Here is a 14,090-nt window from a genome sequence, read left to right as displayed (position 1 = left end):
ACATGCTAGCATACTCTGACTTTAGCACCACATATGAAGGAGAAAGACGACAAGTTTTCATTGACTCCAGACCGGCGAGTTTTTTTGGTGAGGGGGAGTATGTAAGTTACAGTTGAAAGCGCCGCACATGCATAGTGGCATGTATGCAGGGTGCGGACTGGCGACATGGGGAGTGATATACGGGAGGGGGGGGAGGGGTGGAGGGGACGATACGAAGCCAGGTGTGCCCCCTTCTTGTCCCGCTCGCACGCGCGTGAGGGTGGAAGGGGAATAGGTGGCTAAGGCGGTGTCGTCCCTTGCACTAGGTGATGCGAGATTGCCCGCCCCCCTGTAGCGCGGCCGGACATGCGACGCGACCACGTCACGAGGAAGCTACGTGCTCCCGAAGTGGGAGCGCCCAGTAGTCCTCCCCTAGAGCAGGGCTGGGGAGGGACGAGGGCGAGGGCGCCAAGAACGAAGGGAGGGAAGGGGAGAGGAGAGAGGCAAAGCAGAGGGGCGCGTAACGGTTTGAGCCCCCGCCACGTCAACTCGCCAAGTGGCGTGAGCAACGGGCAGCGTGTAGCGCTGCTTGTGCGGCATGTACTAGGCCACCGAGCGCTAAGCGTACTGTCGATAGGCAGTACGCCGTACGCACAGTAACGCCGTAAGGGGGCAAGGGGTTGGGGTGGGATGGCGGCCGGGTCATCCGGTCGGCCTGCCTCGTCTTCAAGGGCAAAAGGGGGCGCGTTCGGTCGCTGGCATTAGAGAGGGGGTGGAAGGGGGTGGGGCGGCGCCTTTGGATGCGAGGGTACCGATGTACGGCGAGACACAGTGCCGCTCGCGTTCACGAGCGACGCTGAAAATTTTCGTTAGTTGATTTCCTTTCTGGAGTAGGACGCACCTTTGGGGGCTTTTATGAGCCCCCATCCCCCCCCCCCCCCCCCTCGTTTGCGCGCAGTTTCTGGCAGCTCTAGGGCAGTGGGCGATGGTTGGTGAGGGCGGTCGTGATGGTGTGAAGGAGAGCGGGACGCGTTATGTCACGTCACACGGCGCGTCAACAGCGCGCGTCCGGACGCGCGCTCGATGTGCAATGGGCCAATAGCTCCTGCGCGCGATGCGCACTCTGCGTGACTTACATGCCTCATCTACCTTCCCCGCCACTCTTCCCCTCTCATTCTTGCGTTTCCACGCGCATGCTAGGTGTCCCGCTTTCTCCCGCCCCCGCATACCTGGCTGACCCCCTACCCCCACCACACACTTCTTCTCTTCTTCCCCTCGTGACACATAGAGCGCGTTTACTACGCGTTCAACCCTTTCCCTTCTCCCCCGCGCGCACTTCGCCAGTGATGAACTCCAGCGGGAACCGGTCCGATGGCCGATGATCCCCCGCCCGTGCTCGACACGCCTTACAGCAACATCCGCGCGCTTGTAGGGCATAAAACTAAGTGAGACAGCTCCTCTATATACCTTTGACCGCCTTGAATATTATCATGCATTTATGAACATCAAGGCGATCCCAATTGCGTCCGAAAAGGTCAGCGAATATCGTGGCTGTGCTGCAGTCGCTTTGACCTGCGCGCACGTGTTGGAGATCCATTATTTGCTCGACTTCTGCAGAGCATTGGGCTCCAAGAATCGGCGAATCTGTTCGATACACAGCTAAGTACATACCTGAATTTTTTAGGCAAGACAAATGAGCTTGATGCTGGTAAAAGTGCGCCAGACTCATCTCGGAGATAAGTTTGATGGACCGCTTGGACGTCGGTCGGTGATGAATTTTGAGTCGGTAAGACGATCCTGCAAGCAGGTCTCGTAATATCAAGTGCGCGTAACCACCCGCCCAAGTCAAATTTCCACGCTTCTTTGGCCAGCATTCCTCCTCCTGCATGCCATCTAGCGAGTTTTCTTGGGGAAACTCAGTGCTACATACCTTCAAGCTCTACCAGACTCTACTTAATACCTCTGAGGAGATATATGCAAGACGAAATCGTTCTGGAGTCTGAACTTCGGCTGATGCCGAGGGATGTCGGCCCGGTCACGTGGCTGACGCTGTAGGTGCGATAGCGTTCATTCTCGGCGACGGTGAGATCCTCAAGGATTCGGCTCGGCCTAAGACCAAGACATCTTACTGCTCGTCCCTTGCCGAGGCATCTGATTCCCGCTGCTGCTGCGATCCCTACTTTCGGCTTTTCTCCTCATTCGACGGCTACGAAGGTCATCACATCACACGCGCCGAGAACGAGGACGCTGCCGACTTCTGTCGTGACGACGACAACACGACAAATCCTGCAGCCCTGAAATACTACGAGCTGCCTGGGGTCGGCACTGGCATTGGTGCGGCGAGCCAAGGCGCATCGATCGACGAGGAGTATCAGTTCCCGACGGACACGTCTACTCGTTTGGCCTCGCCGACAGATGCGACTGCGCAGATGAGCGCGGCGGTGGAGACACCTAAGCCAAGTACTCCCGATGCTCATGTGCAAGACCCTCCCCAAGCTTCTACAATCATTCAGCCCTCTTCGGTTCACCTGAACAACCGTACCTTAATTCCTCTGGCTCTGCAGAGCGTTTACGGATCGATCCCTTGCCACCCGTGTCTCTGTATTCGCCACTGACGGAGTGCACCTCGTCACAACCGCGTCGAGGAGAACTCTCTATACCCCTTTAGATCGCCCCGCCAGTGAATCTGGATGCGTGCTTCGGGCCAACTGGCCGTCGTGATTACTCGCCCCGTAAGAAGATCGCCGCCTCCTCTCAACCTTCACCGAGCAAGGCCGGTGAGCGCGCGACTCGTGATCAGCAGGCTCGACAGGCTCCCGGCCCAGAAACAACTTTGACCCTGACAGCCAAGCGCGTCGCGGACGAGCCGCCAGAGAAAGATACCGCACGCGGTAAGAGCCAAAATTAGCGTCAGTGCTCCCCGTGCGAATGTATGGATTATTCGGCTCATCTGGAATCCGCGCAGAGAAAGCGCTGTCAGGCGGAGTTCTACGCGACTACACGCACGTCCAGACGCGACAACATCGCTACCGCCGCCGCCGCCATCGCAACTTGAGTCGGAAAAGACAATGGAGACTTCGAGGCACAGTTCCTCACGGGGAAGGACGTCCAAGAGCCAGCGCGGGCGACGGTAGAAAGGAGGCGTGGATGATACGTGCGCATAAGTCATCCATCGTGATCACAATGTAACTCATTTTGGTGGGCGACATAGTGCCACCGAGACTAGAGTGAATTAAGAGGCATGGTTGTCCCGAAGACTACCAAGTCCTGGGAATGCGCACCCAAGGACCCCTGATAATAGGCCAGAGGTCAGTTCCGCGAACACCCAATTTAGGTACCTAAATGTCCGACATTTTTTTTGGCCACTTTTGGGGGGCTTTGTCCGACATTTCTTCCGACCTTCCGGCCTTTTGGGCCTCAAATTTGTCCAAAATCGGCCTTCGACCTTTAAAAATTCGATTTTTGGCCTCAATTTTTCGCTTTTTTCGCCTCGGACAGTGTCTACGGCGTTGAAGCCACTCTTCTGCGACGCGGGCTCGAACTTCCGGCCACTTTCGCTTTAGTGGACTCTTAGCCGGTCGGCTACTGTACCGGTACGTGTGGAGGCAACCGGTAGGGGGTGCGTTACGCTAAAACCCTCCGCTAGTAGGGAGGTTGAGCAGACAGAAGACCGTAGATAAAGAGAAAGAATTTTGGCCGCCCCTTCCACTACCTACCCGTGGTCCCTCTATATACAGAGGCTACGCACGCGGCACTATAAGTACAGGTTAAGCCGAAGCCGGGTGACCTTGGCGGGGACCCGCTATTTTGATAGTCTATCTACGGAAATCTGTTTGCTCAACCTCTCTAGTAGGCAACCGACCCCCACGTTAGGCGTTACGGTTAGTTGAATAGGCAACCATTCAAGGTAGATTTAGAACTTGCTAGGCGGAAATTGGACGTACAGCAGCAGGAAGGCTCCGATGCAACAGTTACGACAGAATACAGCCTATTTCGGAGCGAAAAAGATCGTCTGGGTCGCGCCGAAAAATATTCGAATTTTCGTCGATTTTTGCGCGATGGCAACCACCCCCTCCGTTATGCGTTACTTTCTTCTAGATAGCCAACTTTTTGGGCCCGCGTTACGCGTTACGGTTGCCTCCATACATACCGGTACAGTACAAGTTATAGTAATAGTATAACGAAACTCGCATCATCCATTTGGGGTTGTTTGGCCATGCTTTGCGGTGCATTCATCCAATGACAGAAGCCCGATCATTCATCACACTCATCCTCGGCGTTGATGTCCAGACAAAGTCGCGCCAGCCGTCAGAGAGAAGTCACGGTACCTCCACGTCTCGAACCTCGGAGCTCCATATTCCGGTCTGTACGGCATTGTGTTCTATTGCGAATTACTCACAACTTGCCAGGCAGCGCATTGCTGAGGACACTGGCCGCCATCCAGGAGCCCCGCACCCCCAGGATGACGACGATGTTGAGATGCCATCCGCTGAAGTTTTTACGACACCGCCGCCAGATACAGCGGAGTCCACTGCTGGCTCGTCTGCACGGCCTACGACTGTCGATACGTCGCGCCGTCGTCGCGGCGGCCAGAAGAGCAAATCCAACATCATCGGCGATGATCCTGCTTCAACGAGCACACAACCGTCTTCGGGTCGTCAGGGGAGGCCCAAAGTCGGGAACCTCGGGGCAGCCCGCACTCGCACTCGCCAGCAGGCAATGCACGTCGGCCACGTGGCGACTCAGTCCTCGGAAGTACTTTCCTCCGATGCCACGTCACCATCCGACGTGGGAAAAGAGCGCCAAATAAGGGCTCAGAAGCGTGGGAGATCACGCATTGGCGAAGATGATACTTCCATCTCTCGTAGTCTGGCTGAAGCAAGATCAGAGCAGTCCAGGTATGTGTATTTTCATCACATATGGGACCAGCCTTTTTTAAAGTTGATCTCAGGAAGCGCACTCGGACATCCACAAGTGCGGAACATGAGGATGAAGTTGGCAGACTGCACGAAGATATGTTTGCTCAGATCAGCCAGTAAGCGTTCACAGTATCCTTTGACGAGGTGTGAACCTTGACGAATATAGGAATTCGTCCCTTGATCTTATTTGCAACCTGGGAGCAGCCAGGGCTCGAGAACTTTGTGCGTCAGCATCCTCGCCGAGGAACACAGGTACGCATCCGCGTGTTTCACGCAGGTATTCTGCTGCTGATGAGGAGAGGGACTTTGCAGTGTCGAGCGTGCAAGTGCATTTCTCGAAAGGGAAGCTGGTCAAGCCGCCGAAACCTTCCTCCCTGGCCCCACTGTTGTGGGACGATGCCACCCCGCGGCGCTTTCTAGACAAGACTGGCACAGCGCTTGTCGTTCATCTTCCAGGTTTGCTCACCGTTGAGGCTCATGTAAGTTCGCAGTTGGGATGCATACTGCTCGTATCTTGACATTGACATCAGGCGCGCGCAACGACGACTTTGATGGAACTCGCCAAGTCTCATCCTGAACTAGTCGAGCTTGGTCACGCCAACAATCGAAAAGAATATCGGTCTGAGCAGGGCCGTGTGTCAGGAAAGTTGGCGCTGTTCAAGGCGTCCAAGCCAGGAGACCCATCTGTAGGTGGCTTCATGACATCTGACGCACATCGTTTGATCCAATGGCCAGGACCGACTTCCTGTCGCATCTGCCAGCATCGCCAGTGGGCCGACCAGATACAGGGACATGCATGAGCTGCTTCGCACGCTCCGACTGGTTTCTGACCCTGTCGATGCTGCGCTCCAAGCTGTCGACGCCATCCAGTACACGGCATTTCGGGAGCTGAACGATCGCTTGGAGAGCAAGTGTGCATATATGCTTGCCTTGAACAGCGTAGACCCCATCGTCTTCTCGAATCGGGCCATAGACTTCAATCGGCGGGCCTCGGGCCACATCAACAAGGATATACATCCCAACAGCTGGGTGTCTCTGACCGCTGTCGGTGACTTCAAGCAAGGGTCTATGTATATTCCTGGTCTCAATCTTCGCCTGCGACTAGAGCCGAGAGACGCAGTGCTGTTTCGGGGCCATGCCTTGAAATACGAGGTTGGAGATTGGAATCACGGCCAGCTGATTACGATTGTGGACTCTACAGACCAGTTCCTTTGGGATTCCGTCTCCCTGAATTGTCCTTGACCTTGATGGTGTTGTTGATTATGTACCGTACCGGACCGTATCATGCTCGACACATAGGTTTCCATAGGAGCGATAGCTGTACCGGTATGAATAGCATTGTGTCCGCGCACTCTATCACCAACGAGCACTCCTGCGCGGACCTCTGCACACAAGTTGTGTCGCTGATACCAAACCCTCGTTATTATTGCAGATGTTCATGCGCCTACGTTCTCCTCAGAATGCATAAGACGCTGAGACAAGCGAAGGTACGTAGTAACCAGCAAATACGATGTTCGCCGGTTCGTTTGCATATGTATCCGGCCAGCCGAAAAGGCAGGTACATACCACCCCGTCACGGGATATGCAACACTTTCTCGAGTTTAAACAATTGTCTACTCAAGTCTAATCACGCCTCAAGCGCACGGCCTCAGGGCCATCTTCCCACCGACGGTCTGCTCGCCCGCGCGAGACCCATGGCCTGCTCCCCTTTCCGTCCGGTGTTGCGAGCTTCACTCGAACTGCGCGCCACCCTCGGCGGTCTGCGGCCCGGTCCGCCCTTTTCGTGACTCGCGTCTCGGAGTCCCTCGACTCCTATTTTCTCGATCCTTTTTTCGATCATTTATAAGGCCGGCTGGTGCGAGATCGGTCAGCATTCTGACCTCTCGCACTCCCGGTGAGTTCTTGCAGTACATGCAGTAGAGCTCGATTCTGACCTCTAGCTATCAGTCACGTAGTCGAGCAGCTCGTCATATACAGTCATTCTTCCCATCGACATATGTCTCAAAGCAACGATGTTACCGGACGATCAAGTAGGGGCAACACGCCCTCTCCTGGAGAGAATCAGCCCAGCGGGGGTGGGGTTGACCCCGAAGAAATCCCTCCTAGAGAGACTCTCGCCGCCGAAGTTCTTCGCCAGTGCGAAGTCGTCGTCGAACAGTAGTACCGAACCGGTTCTCTTAAGAAGGTTCAGGCCGTTATCGAGCTCCAGGAAGCTTGCGCGAGATGACGAGCAGCGCTTCCGAGATGCACTCGCAGCACAGCTACGAATCATCGACAGCATCGACCGCGTGCGAGACGGTGGCGGAGCGCGCGGCTCCAGGCTGAACGGGCAAGCTCAGCCTCCTACAACAGATGAACATGATGGACACGGAGACGGTAACGGCGCCAGCGAAGGACAACTCACCGGGAAACGCGTGCGCTCACCTGTCGCCGACTACAACGATGACGACGGCGACGCTGGTGACACCCCTCGCAAGCGCATCGACACCCGACTCTTCGCATGGGCAGCCAGCAACGACGTCGATCGCACGATCCTCCCGCATTCTGTTGTCGAAACGAATCGACACCTTGAGAGTTTCTCTCGAGACCCTAAAGGCGCGAAGACTCACCTATTCAACTCGTTCGGCCGTCCCCAGTTCCCCGCAGGGGAGTGGGGCAACCTCCTCAGTGGGAATCCCGTCAATTTTGACTGCGTCAGCTCGAGCATCCACTCAGTCGCCATCAACACACGAACGTTCCAGCGCCTCGGTGAGCTGGAGCTGTCCTTCGGACATGCCACCCCCACCAAAACGGTTAAGGACCATGGCGAGTGGGTCATCGCCTGGAACGCCTTCCGCCGTGCTGCGGTTTTCGTCTTCCCACATCTCGCGGAGGAGTTGGACGCGTACGCCCAGCACGTCCTTGCTTTCTTCCGCGCCTTCCCTTCGCACGGAGACTACCACCAGCGTGTCATCAACTACGATCGCGCGGTGCGCATCCGCATCGCCGAGCGTCGCGATCTCCGCTACATCGACTTCGCTGCCTTCACGGACCTCCAACTCATGTGGATCCACGCACTGATCACTGTTGCAGCAGTCCCCGACTCGCCCAAACACAGCGACGGAAAGCGGGCTCGCCGCGGTGGAGGTGGCACAGATGCGCGCAGGGAGCCGTGCAATCGCTGGAATGCCGGAACGTGCCCGAACTCGACCGCGTCTTGCAGATATGCGCACGTCTGCCGCCGCTGCAGAAGCAACCGGCACGTCGAGGATTCCTGCGCAAAAGACAATTTATGATAGCCTGCGAAAGAAACCTCGGTATATGCGCGATCTCATCTGGGATGACACACCTGCCGAGCGTCCAACGATGGCGACCGCAACTATCAGCATGTCCCCTGTCCCCCGTCCCCCGAGAACGAGCTGCGCAACTACCTCGCCCTCTCAACCATCCGTACCCGCCCTTATCTATTCAAAATTGTCACCCCGGTCAGCATCGACACATTCCACGAACTGCTAGCCACGCACCCGAATCAGGACCTTGTATCGTCGGTCGTTCGCTCGCTCCGCGAGGGTTTCTGGCCCTGGGCAATTACAGGTCAGCCTGGTTATCCGGTGTCGTGCGACTACGCAGTCCCGCTCACCGACGCCGCCGAAATCGCCTGCGCGCGTGAACAATGCGAGACGGAGGTCCGCCTCGGCGGCTTCTCTCAGTCCTTCAGCACCTTGCTCCTAGGGATGCGCACCGTCCGTAAGCATACGGTTCGTACGGGACCGTAAATACGGTGCCGTACCCGTACCGTGACCCTTTTACCAGCTTGCTGATACGGACGGCGACGGTACGGGTGGGTGACCGTACGACCGTACTGGCAGGTTCCGTATACGGGCTGGTACGGCTTACGGAATGGGTACCTCCAAAGTGCGCAAGACTTACCCCAGAACTTCAGAAGTCATCTCCGTATGGCCCACTGGTATGACGGCTGCTCAGGCAGGAGGAATTGATGACCATAACACTTGCTGGTCGAGGGTGTCGGCGCGCGTTACTAGTTATCACACGCTGTGACCAAGTGTGACAGGCGCGTCGCTGGGCCCTCGTCGCCCTCCTTTCGCCCATAAAAGACTCTCACGGATCAGCTGAAATCTAGAAAGCGTGAAGATGTACACCGGCACTCTATCTGAATCAGTGCAGCCCTCGGCGCAAAGCATAATAGACAGAGCCCAATTGCGTGACCGTATACCGTATACGGCCGGTCCGGTCCCGTACCCGTACCGTCGCTCCCTCCTACCCTCCATCATACGGTACGGGTACGCTACGGATGCGACCGTCGCGCCCCGTACCCGTAATTCACGTACCCGTAATACGGACGGTGCGCATCCCTACGTGACGGTCGATGGACAACGTCGTACCCTGCGCGAGTTTCAGACCATTGCCGGCTGGGTCAACTGGGCCCTCAACGTCTACCCCATCTTGCGCCCTGGCCTCTCCGAGCTCTATGAAAAGACTCGGGGCAAGTCTTTACCCCATGCTCCCATCTGGGTCAACAAGACGATGAAGATGCAGTTGTGCTGGATTGCCGACCACATCGCCACGTCGGATGGGATCTATATGATGGACTCCAACACCTGGGGCCTTGATGGCGCGGATGTCACCGTCTACACCGACGCCTCAGTCCTCGGCATGGGCTTCTGGTTCCCGGGGGCGCACATTGGGCTCCAGTGCGGTTTGGAGAACGCTCAGGTGAAGGGCATCTTCTACTACGAGGCACTGAGCGTTTTGTACGCCTTGCAGTACACACACTCTCACACGGATCGCCCCCTCGCCCGCATCGCCATCCTCACAGACAACTCCAACACCGTCGACATGTTCCATTTCGTCCGTGCCCAGCCACTGTACAACCCCTTACTCACGTCCGCGGTCGATCCCCTCCGTCACCACAACGTGCAACTGCGGGTCTTCCACGTTCCCGGCGTGCAAAATGTTGTCGCGGACGCCCTCTCCCGCTTTGACAACAGCGCCGCCCTCGAAGTCGATCCGAGCCCCACCATCCTACCCTTCATACCCCCTCGCCTGACGCTGGGGGCGACCAAGTTATGAACATCAGGACCTCACGGGCTCGGCAACCTTCACGGCAGCCGTGGTCCTTGCAGAAGCTGCAGTATGAACGTGCGGTGGCGATGGGCTGCTCAATTGAGCCTGGGTAGGCCGCCTCGTACGGCTCTGCTGCTCGGTCCTACGTGACTTTCTGCAATATGCACTCGCTTCCTCTCACCCCCACACCCGACACCCTCAGCTTCTTTACCGTCTACATGTCGCACCACATCAAGCCACAATCGGTCGACTCGTACCTCTCGGGCATCTGCAACCAGCTCGAACCTTTCTACCCAGACGTCCGCAAGAACAGGAAGCACCCCCTCATTGCGCGCACCCTCGCGGGTTGCAAGAAACTTCGCGGTACAGCACCAAATCGCAAACGCCCCCTTACGCGCGCGGAATTGGCCGCGCTTCACCCGAAGTACGCCGCCAGCAGCAGTCACGATGACATGCTGTTTTGGAGCCTGCTTCTCACCGGCTTCCATGGCCTCCTCCGCCTCGGCGAGCTCGTCTGCCCGGACCGCGAGGACCTCCGCGATTATCGCAAGATTGTCCGCCGCGTATCCGTCAAGATCAACCCACAATCGTTCGAGTTCTTCCTACCCTGGCACAAAGCCAATCGCCTTTTCGAGGGTAACCACATCCTCATTACGGGAACCAATACTGGTGACGATCCCGTGGCGCCGTTCAAGCGCTACATTGCTTACCGCGATGCCCTTTTCCCCTATCATCCTGAACTCTGGCTGCGTGCCAATGGGCACGTTCCGACCCGCGGCTGGTTCCTTCGCAGACTCAAAGTGCACTTCAAGGACAATGTCGCCGGTCACTCCTTGCGCTCGGGCGGCGCAACGGCTCTTGCCGAGGCCGGGTACCCATCCTCCCTCATCCAAGAAAATTGGACGCTGGAAGTCGGACACCTTCGACATCTACGTTCGCAAACATCCGCGGCTCCTAGCCGCCGTCCTCGTCTCACACGTGCCCCCGGGTTAGACCTTTCGTATATAGATTTCATTGTGATCCATCGCTCCGCTCACCCTTTTCCCTTCTTTGCTTACATATCATCTTGAAACCATTCTTTCTTTTCCTATCAGCCTCATTAGCGTACCACTACTCAATACCTAGCTATTCGAGGCCTGCCGCTGTGTTCAGGGCAGAGCCGCATTGGCCTAACCCCCACGTGTGGTCTCGACGAGTGATTGAGAGCGTGATTAGACGTCTCTCGCTATCATCACCTTGTATCTTGCCCTATCTTACAAGAATAAATACAGCGCAGGTATCAGCATGTATGCACCTCTCTGAATATTTTCAGCCTTTCAAGGGACGTGGTAGACATGAAGATGGGTGGTGTTGCATTGGGAGGGGTGATGCAACACTTGGTAACGCTGTGACGGCCTCCGGCATCTTCGGCAGGGCTTGTTTTGTGGCGCGGTTCGAACGTTGTTATGCGCCGTCTAGCTGCAGCAGTTCCAGCGAGCCAATACACCGTGTATTATCTGTGAATGCATAGGTAAGGGTGTATACTGCAGTTTTGTACAGTCAATGAAGGGTAGTTGCTGGATAGCGGGGCAAGAAAGCCCCAGCATCAGTGAGAAGATGGGAAAGGAAACGTCAACGAGGCGGATGGGTCAGAGAAGGTGTTACAGAGAGCAGGATTCGGGTGAGGATGATTCGAATTATAGTGCGGATCATAATGAGCATAAGGGTGATATCCATTGACAACAGTTGCAGACGTGTGGAAAGCTGCGGGAGACGTGAAACTCTGAGATGAAGGCCCACTTGTGTTGTTCGTAATCTCCCCAAGGCGTAGGCGCGAGAGCGGTACGACGGCATGCAACGGATACGAAGGATGGTGAGGTGGGGCTGGGATTAGGCCGAGAGGTGATCCTTCAGTCATTTCCGCGAGATTGAGCTCGTGAGGAGGTACTTCGGCGGGCTGGTGGCGCCCCTTTCGTGTAAACATTGCAGAGAATTGGGCCGTCTCCTTGAGCTCCGGATGAGTGTCAAAGTGCGCCTTGACACGCGACCTCAACGACGCAACCTGCCCCTTTTCGTCAAGCCCTAGCCACCACGCTAGTCGCTGCGGCTGCGCGAGATCCATCTTGTATGAAGGCATGTCGAAGACAATGCCGGTCTTGCCCTTTGACACGCGCTCCCAACGATACCCAGCTGCTGCATCCTGCTTCTTCTGTTGCACATTATCCTTATGTTGCTTCTTCGCCCGTGTGTTCTCGTCGCGTATATCGCCTTCGACAACAAGCTCATTGGCCGTTGTGAATCGCGAGCCCGTGCTGAGCGTGAGATTCCGGCGCGATGGGTTCGTTTTGGCGTAGAGCCGGACCTGCAACGCTTCGACGCGTTGGCCGCCGAGAGTGGCGTACGTCAGCGCTATGTCACGTTCCTTCCGAGCGCGGTGAGTCCGCTCCTTCGATCGTTTTGCCTTCGCACGGAAGAACGCGACGTGGTCAGAGTCTGACGAGCCAGGTTCGCTAGGCGAATCCGGAGGGTCATCCCGCATGCAAACAGCCCGACTTCGCTCTAGAGTGACATCCACAGCTTGGGGTAACAGCAGGTCGTCGGCTGAAGCTGTTGGCGATCCGATTGACAGTGATTGGCCAATGTCCTCAACCTCTCCCTCTGCTGCGTCGTCCACCTCGTCGTCCGCTTCGTCACCATCCCCGTCCTCCACTTCACCCGCGGTGTCATCTGCCACGTCGCCGTACCCCTCGAGACCTGGACCCTGCGCCGCCTGGATGCCACGGTCTGCATCTTCTTTGAATGCGCCAACGTCGCAAGGCTGCATGCGGTGCGTCGCGTGCGGAAGTCCGACGAAGATGTGGGTGTTGTGCTCGCGCGCATATCTTGCGGCCTTGTCCTTTACATGCGATTCGTGGCTATCGAGGGTGAGAAGAATGGGAGCATCTGGGTCGCCGTGCCGCTGCGTGTCGGTGATGAAGGCGGCCTCCCTATTCTGGACGATATCTTCGTTTGTCCACCCGGTGTCTTGACGTACAGATCCTGCAAGTTGGTAAGTCTATCAAGTTAAACTTCGAGGCTGAAGTAGCACGCACAATGGATTCCCCTCAACGTCCTTGCCCCACGACGGGTCGAACAGAGTGCCCGGTACTACGAAGCAAGGTCGGGCCTTCAGTGTTCCATCGAGGAAGATGCAGTCGAGAACGGTGACAAGGGTCAGGTCGTCAGCCTCGATTGTGTACCTGGACGTGTCTGACAAGCTAAACAGGTATACAGTACTTATTCGAGCCGGACCGCTGTCCGCAGAGTTGGAACCCGACCTCATCCATGTTGGCTTTCTTGTCTGCCGCAACGCGCTGCACCAGGAAGAAGTCGTCGAGTTGCGCGCATGTCATGGCAACTGCAGTCCTGGTGAACGCCTGTGGGCGCAGGGGATCAGGCCATCGGCCGCGATTCTGAAGCAAATCGCTATGTCGCCCAATTAACCGATAAACCCAGATACGAGATGGTTTCCTTTTGCAGAGTCTTTGGACGAGCGGACCAATGGTGCGCTTGCAGAACGGCCTTTCCATCTCGCCCAGATATTGCGTCCACTCCACTGCTATTTCCTTGACGTGACGATGGATGAGGAACTGCCGAGCGTGGGCGACGTCGCGAGGCTGCGTCTGGCCGTTGTATCGACGGGTGAGTGTCGAAGTACTCTTGATGTGGTTGTCGCGAGCAGCAGCTCGAAGCGACTTGTACACGCCAGTCCGATAACCTTCCATCGCCATCTCAAGCCGCCTCTCCTGTTCATGTCGCAGAATGGCATTTGCGCGATATTCCTTCGTGGTCGTGCCGACTTTGGTAGGGGGCTGGTTCTTCTTTCGAGAAGCTCGGACCATGGTTACATTGTGTTTGACAGGATGACTAACATATTTCGAGGTGTGAGCAAGGGAGGGAAAGGTCAAACAGTGGTGAAGACGACATCGACGCGGGCGCGACTCAGTCAGGTCCGTGCTTGCCGATGAGCGCCACAGAATCTGTCACTGGGTTCTGTACTGGCGTGCGATGTTGCCAGTTTCGTTGGTCTGAAAGCATGAGAGCCAGAGTGCCAACTGGGCCTCGCGCAATCAAATGAGCAGGTCCATGATGTGGTAACGAAGCCATAGC

The 14,090-nt window shown here is 56.6% G+C and overlaps 9 protein-coding genes across 9 annotated transcripts; 8 read left to right on the top strand and 1 right to left on the bottom strand.

Moving 5' to 3' along the window:
- Positions 1 to 1,724: 1,724 nt before the first annotated feature.
- Positions 1,725 to 2,594, top strand: SCHCODRAFT_01170210 (uncharacterized protein; the record flags this gene model as incomplete). The annotated part of the gene is made up of 2 exons (XM_003034115.2): positions 1,725 to 1,743; positions 2,035 to 2,594. The coding sequence occupies 2 exons, from the start codon at positions 1,725 to 1,727 to the stop codon at positions 2,592 to 2,594; spliced, it is 579 nt and encodes a 192-aa protein (XP_003034161.1).
- Positions 2,595 to 4,261: 1,667 nt separating this feature from the next.
- Positions 4,262 to 6,140, top strand: SCHCODRAFT_02663836 (uncharacterized protein; the record flags this gene model as incomplete). The annotated part of the gene is made up of 7 exons (XM_003034114.2): positions 4,262 to 4,341; positions 4,389 to 4,877; positions 4,931 to 5,014; positions 5,065 to 5,124; positions 5,176 to 5,377; positions 5,429 to 5,584; positions 5,634 to 6,140. The coding sequence occupies 7 exons, from the start codon at positions 4,262 to 4,264 to the stop codon at positions 6,138 to 6,140; spliced, it is 1,578 nt and encodes a 525-aa protein (XP_003034160.1).
- Positions 6,141 to 6,898: 758 nt separating this feature from the next.
- On the top strand, positions 6,899 to 8,173 carry SCHCODRAFT_02568055 (uncharacterized protein; the record flags this gene model as incomplete). The annotated part of the gene is made up of 1 exon (XM_003034113.2): positions 6,899 to 8,173. Exon 1 carries the CDS (start codon positions 6,911 to 6,913, stop codon positions 8,171 to 8,173), a length of 1,263 nt encoding a protein of 420 aa, XP_003034159.1. The 5' UTR covers positions 6,899 to 6,910.
- Positions 8,174 to 8,284: 111 nt separating this feature from the next.
- Positions 8,285 to 8,521, top strand: SCHCODRAFT_01056443 (uncharacterized protein; the record flags this gene model as incomplete). Its single annotated transcript, XM_050340950.1, has 1 exon — positions 8,285 to 8,521. A coding segment is annotated over one exon (237 nt), but the record flags the coding sequence as incomplete, so codon positions are not given.
- A 472-nt stretch (positions 8,522 to 8,993) lies between these two features.
- Positions 8,994 to 9,253, top strand: SCHCODRAFT_02613716 (uncharacterized protein; the record flags this gene model as incomplete). Its single annotated transcript, XM_050344622.1, has 1 exon — positions 8,994 to 9,253. A coding segment is annotated over exon 1 (222 nt), but the record flags the coding sequence as incomplete, so codon positions are not given.
- A 16-nt stretch (positions 9,254 to 9,269) lies between these two features.
- On the top strand, positions 9,270 to 9,500 carry SCHCODRAFT_02464779 (uncharacterized protein; the record flags this gene model as incomplete). Its single annotated transcript, XM_050342642.1, has 1 exon — positions 9,270 to 9,500. A coding segment is annotated over one exon (231 nt), but the record flags the coding sequence as incomplete, so codon positions are not given.
- Positions 9,501 to 9,551: 51 nt separating this feature from the next.
- SCHCODRAFT_02493334 (uncharacterized protein) lies at positions 9,552 to 9,968 on the top strand (the record flags this gene model as incomplete). Its single annotated transcript, XM_003034112.1, has 1 exon — positions 9,552 to 9,968. The coding sequence occupies one exon, from the start codon at positions 9,552 to 9,554 to the stop codon at positions 9,966 to 9,968; it is 417 nt and encodes a 138-aa protein (XP_003034158.1).
- Positions 9,969 to 10,123: 155 nt separating this feature from the next.
- Positions 10,124 to 10,858, top strand: SCHCODRAFT_02455990 (uncharacterized protein; the record flags this gene model as incomplete). Its single annotated transcript, XM_003034111.3, has 1 exon — positions 10,124 to 10,858. A coding segment is annotated over one exon (735 nt), but the record flags the coding sequence as incomplete, so codon positions are not given.
- A 689-nt stretch (positions 10,859 to 11,547) lies between these two features.
- SCHCODRAFT_02597236 (uncharacterized protein) lies at positions 11,548 to 13,822 on the bottom strand (the record flags this gene model as incomplete). Its single annotated transcript, XM_003033547.1, has 4 exons — positions 11,548 to 12,933; positions 12,959 to 12,980; positions 13,034 to 13,180; positions 13,218 to 13,822. The coding sequence occupies 4 exons, from the start codon at positions 13,820 to 13,822 to the stop codon at positions 11,548 to 11,550; spliced, it is 2,160 nt and encodes a 719-aa protein (XP_003033593.1).
- Positions 13,823 to 14,090: the final 268 nt, after the last annotated feature.

The sequence above is a fragment of the Schizophyllum commune genome, assembly GCF_000143185.2.
Source record: "Schizophyllum commune H4-8 unplaced genomic scaffold SCHCOscaffold_3, whole genome shotgun sequence".
Classification (NCBI taxonomy): Eukaryota; Fungi; Basidiomycota; class Agaricomycetes; order Agaricales; family Schizophyllaceae; genus Schizophyllum; species Schizophyllum commune.
The sequence above is the reverse complement of the archived record's forward strand: the minus strand, read 5'-3'. Positions and strand labels throughout refer to the sequence as shown.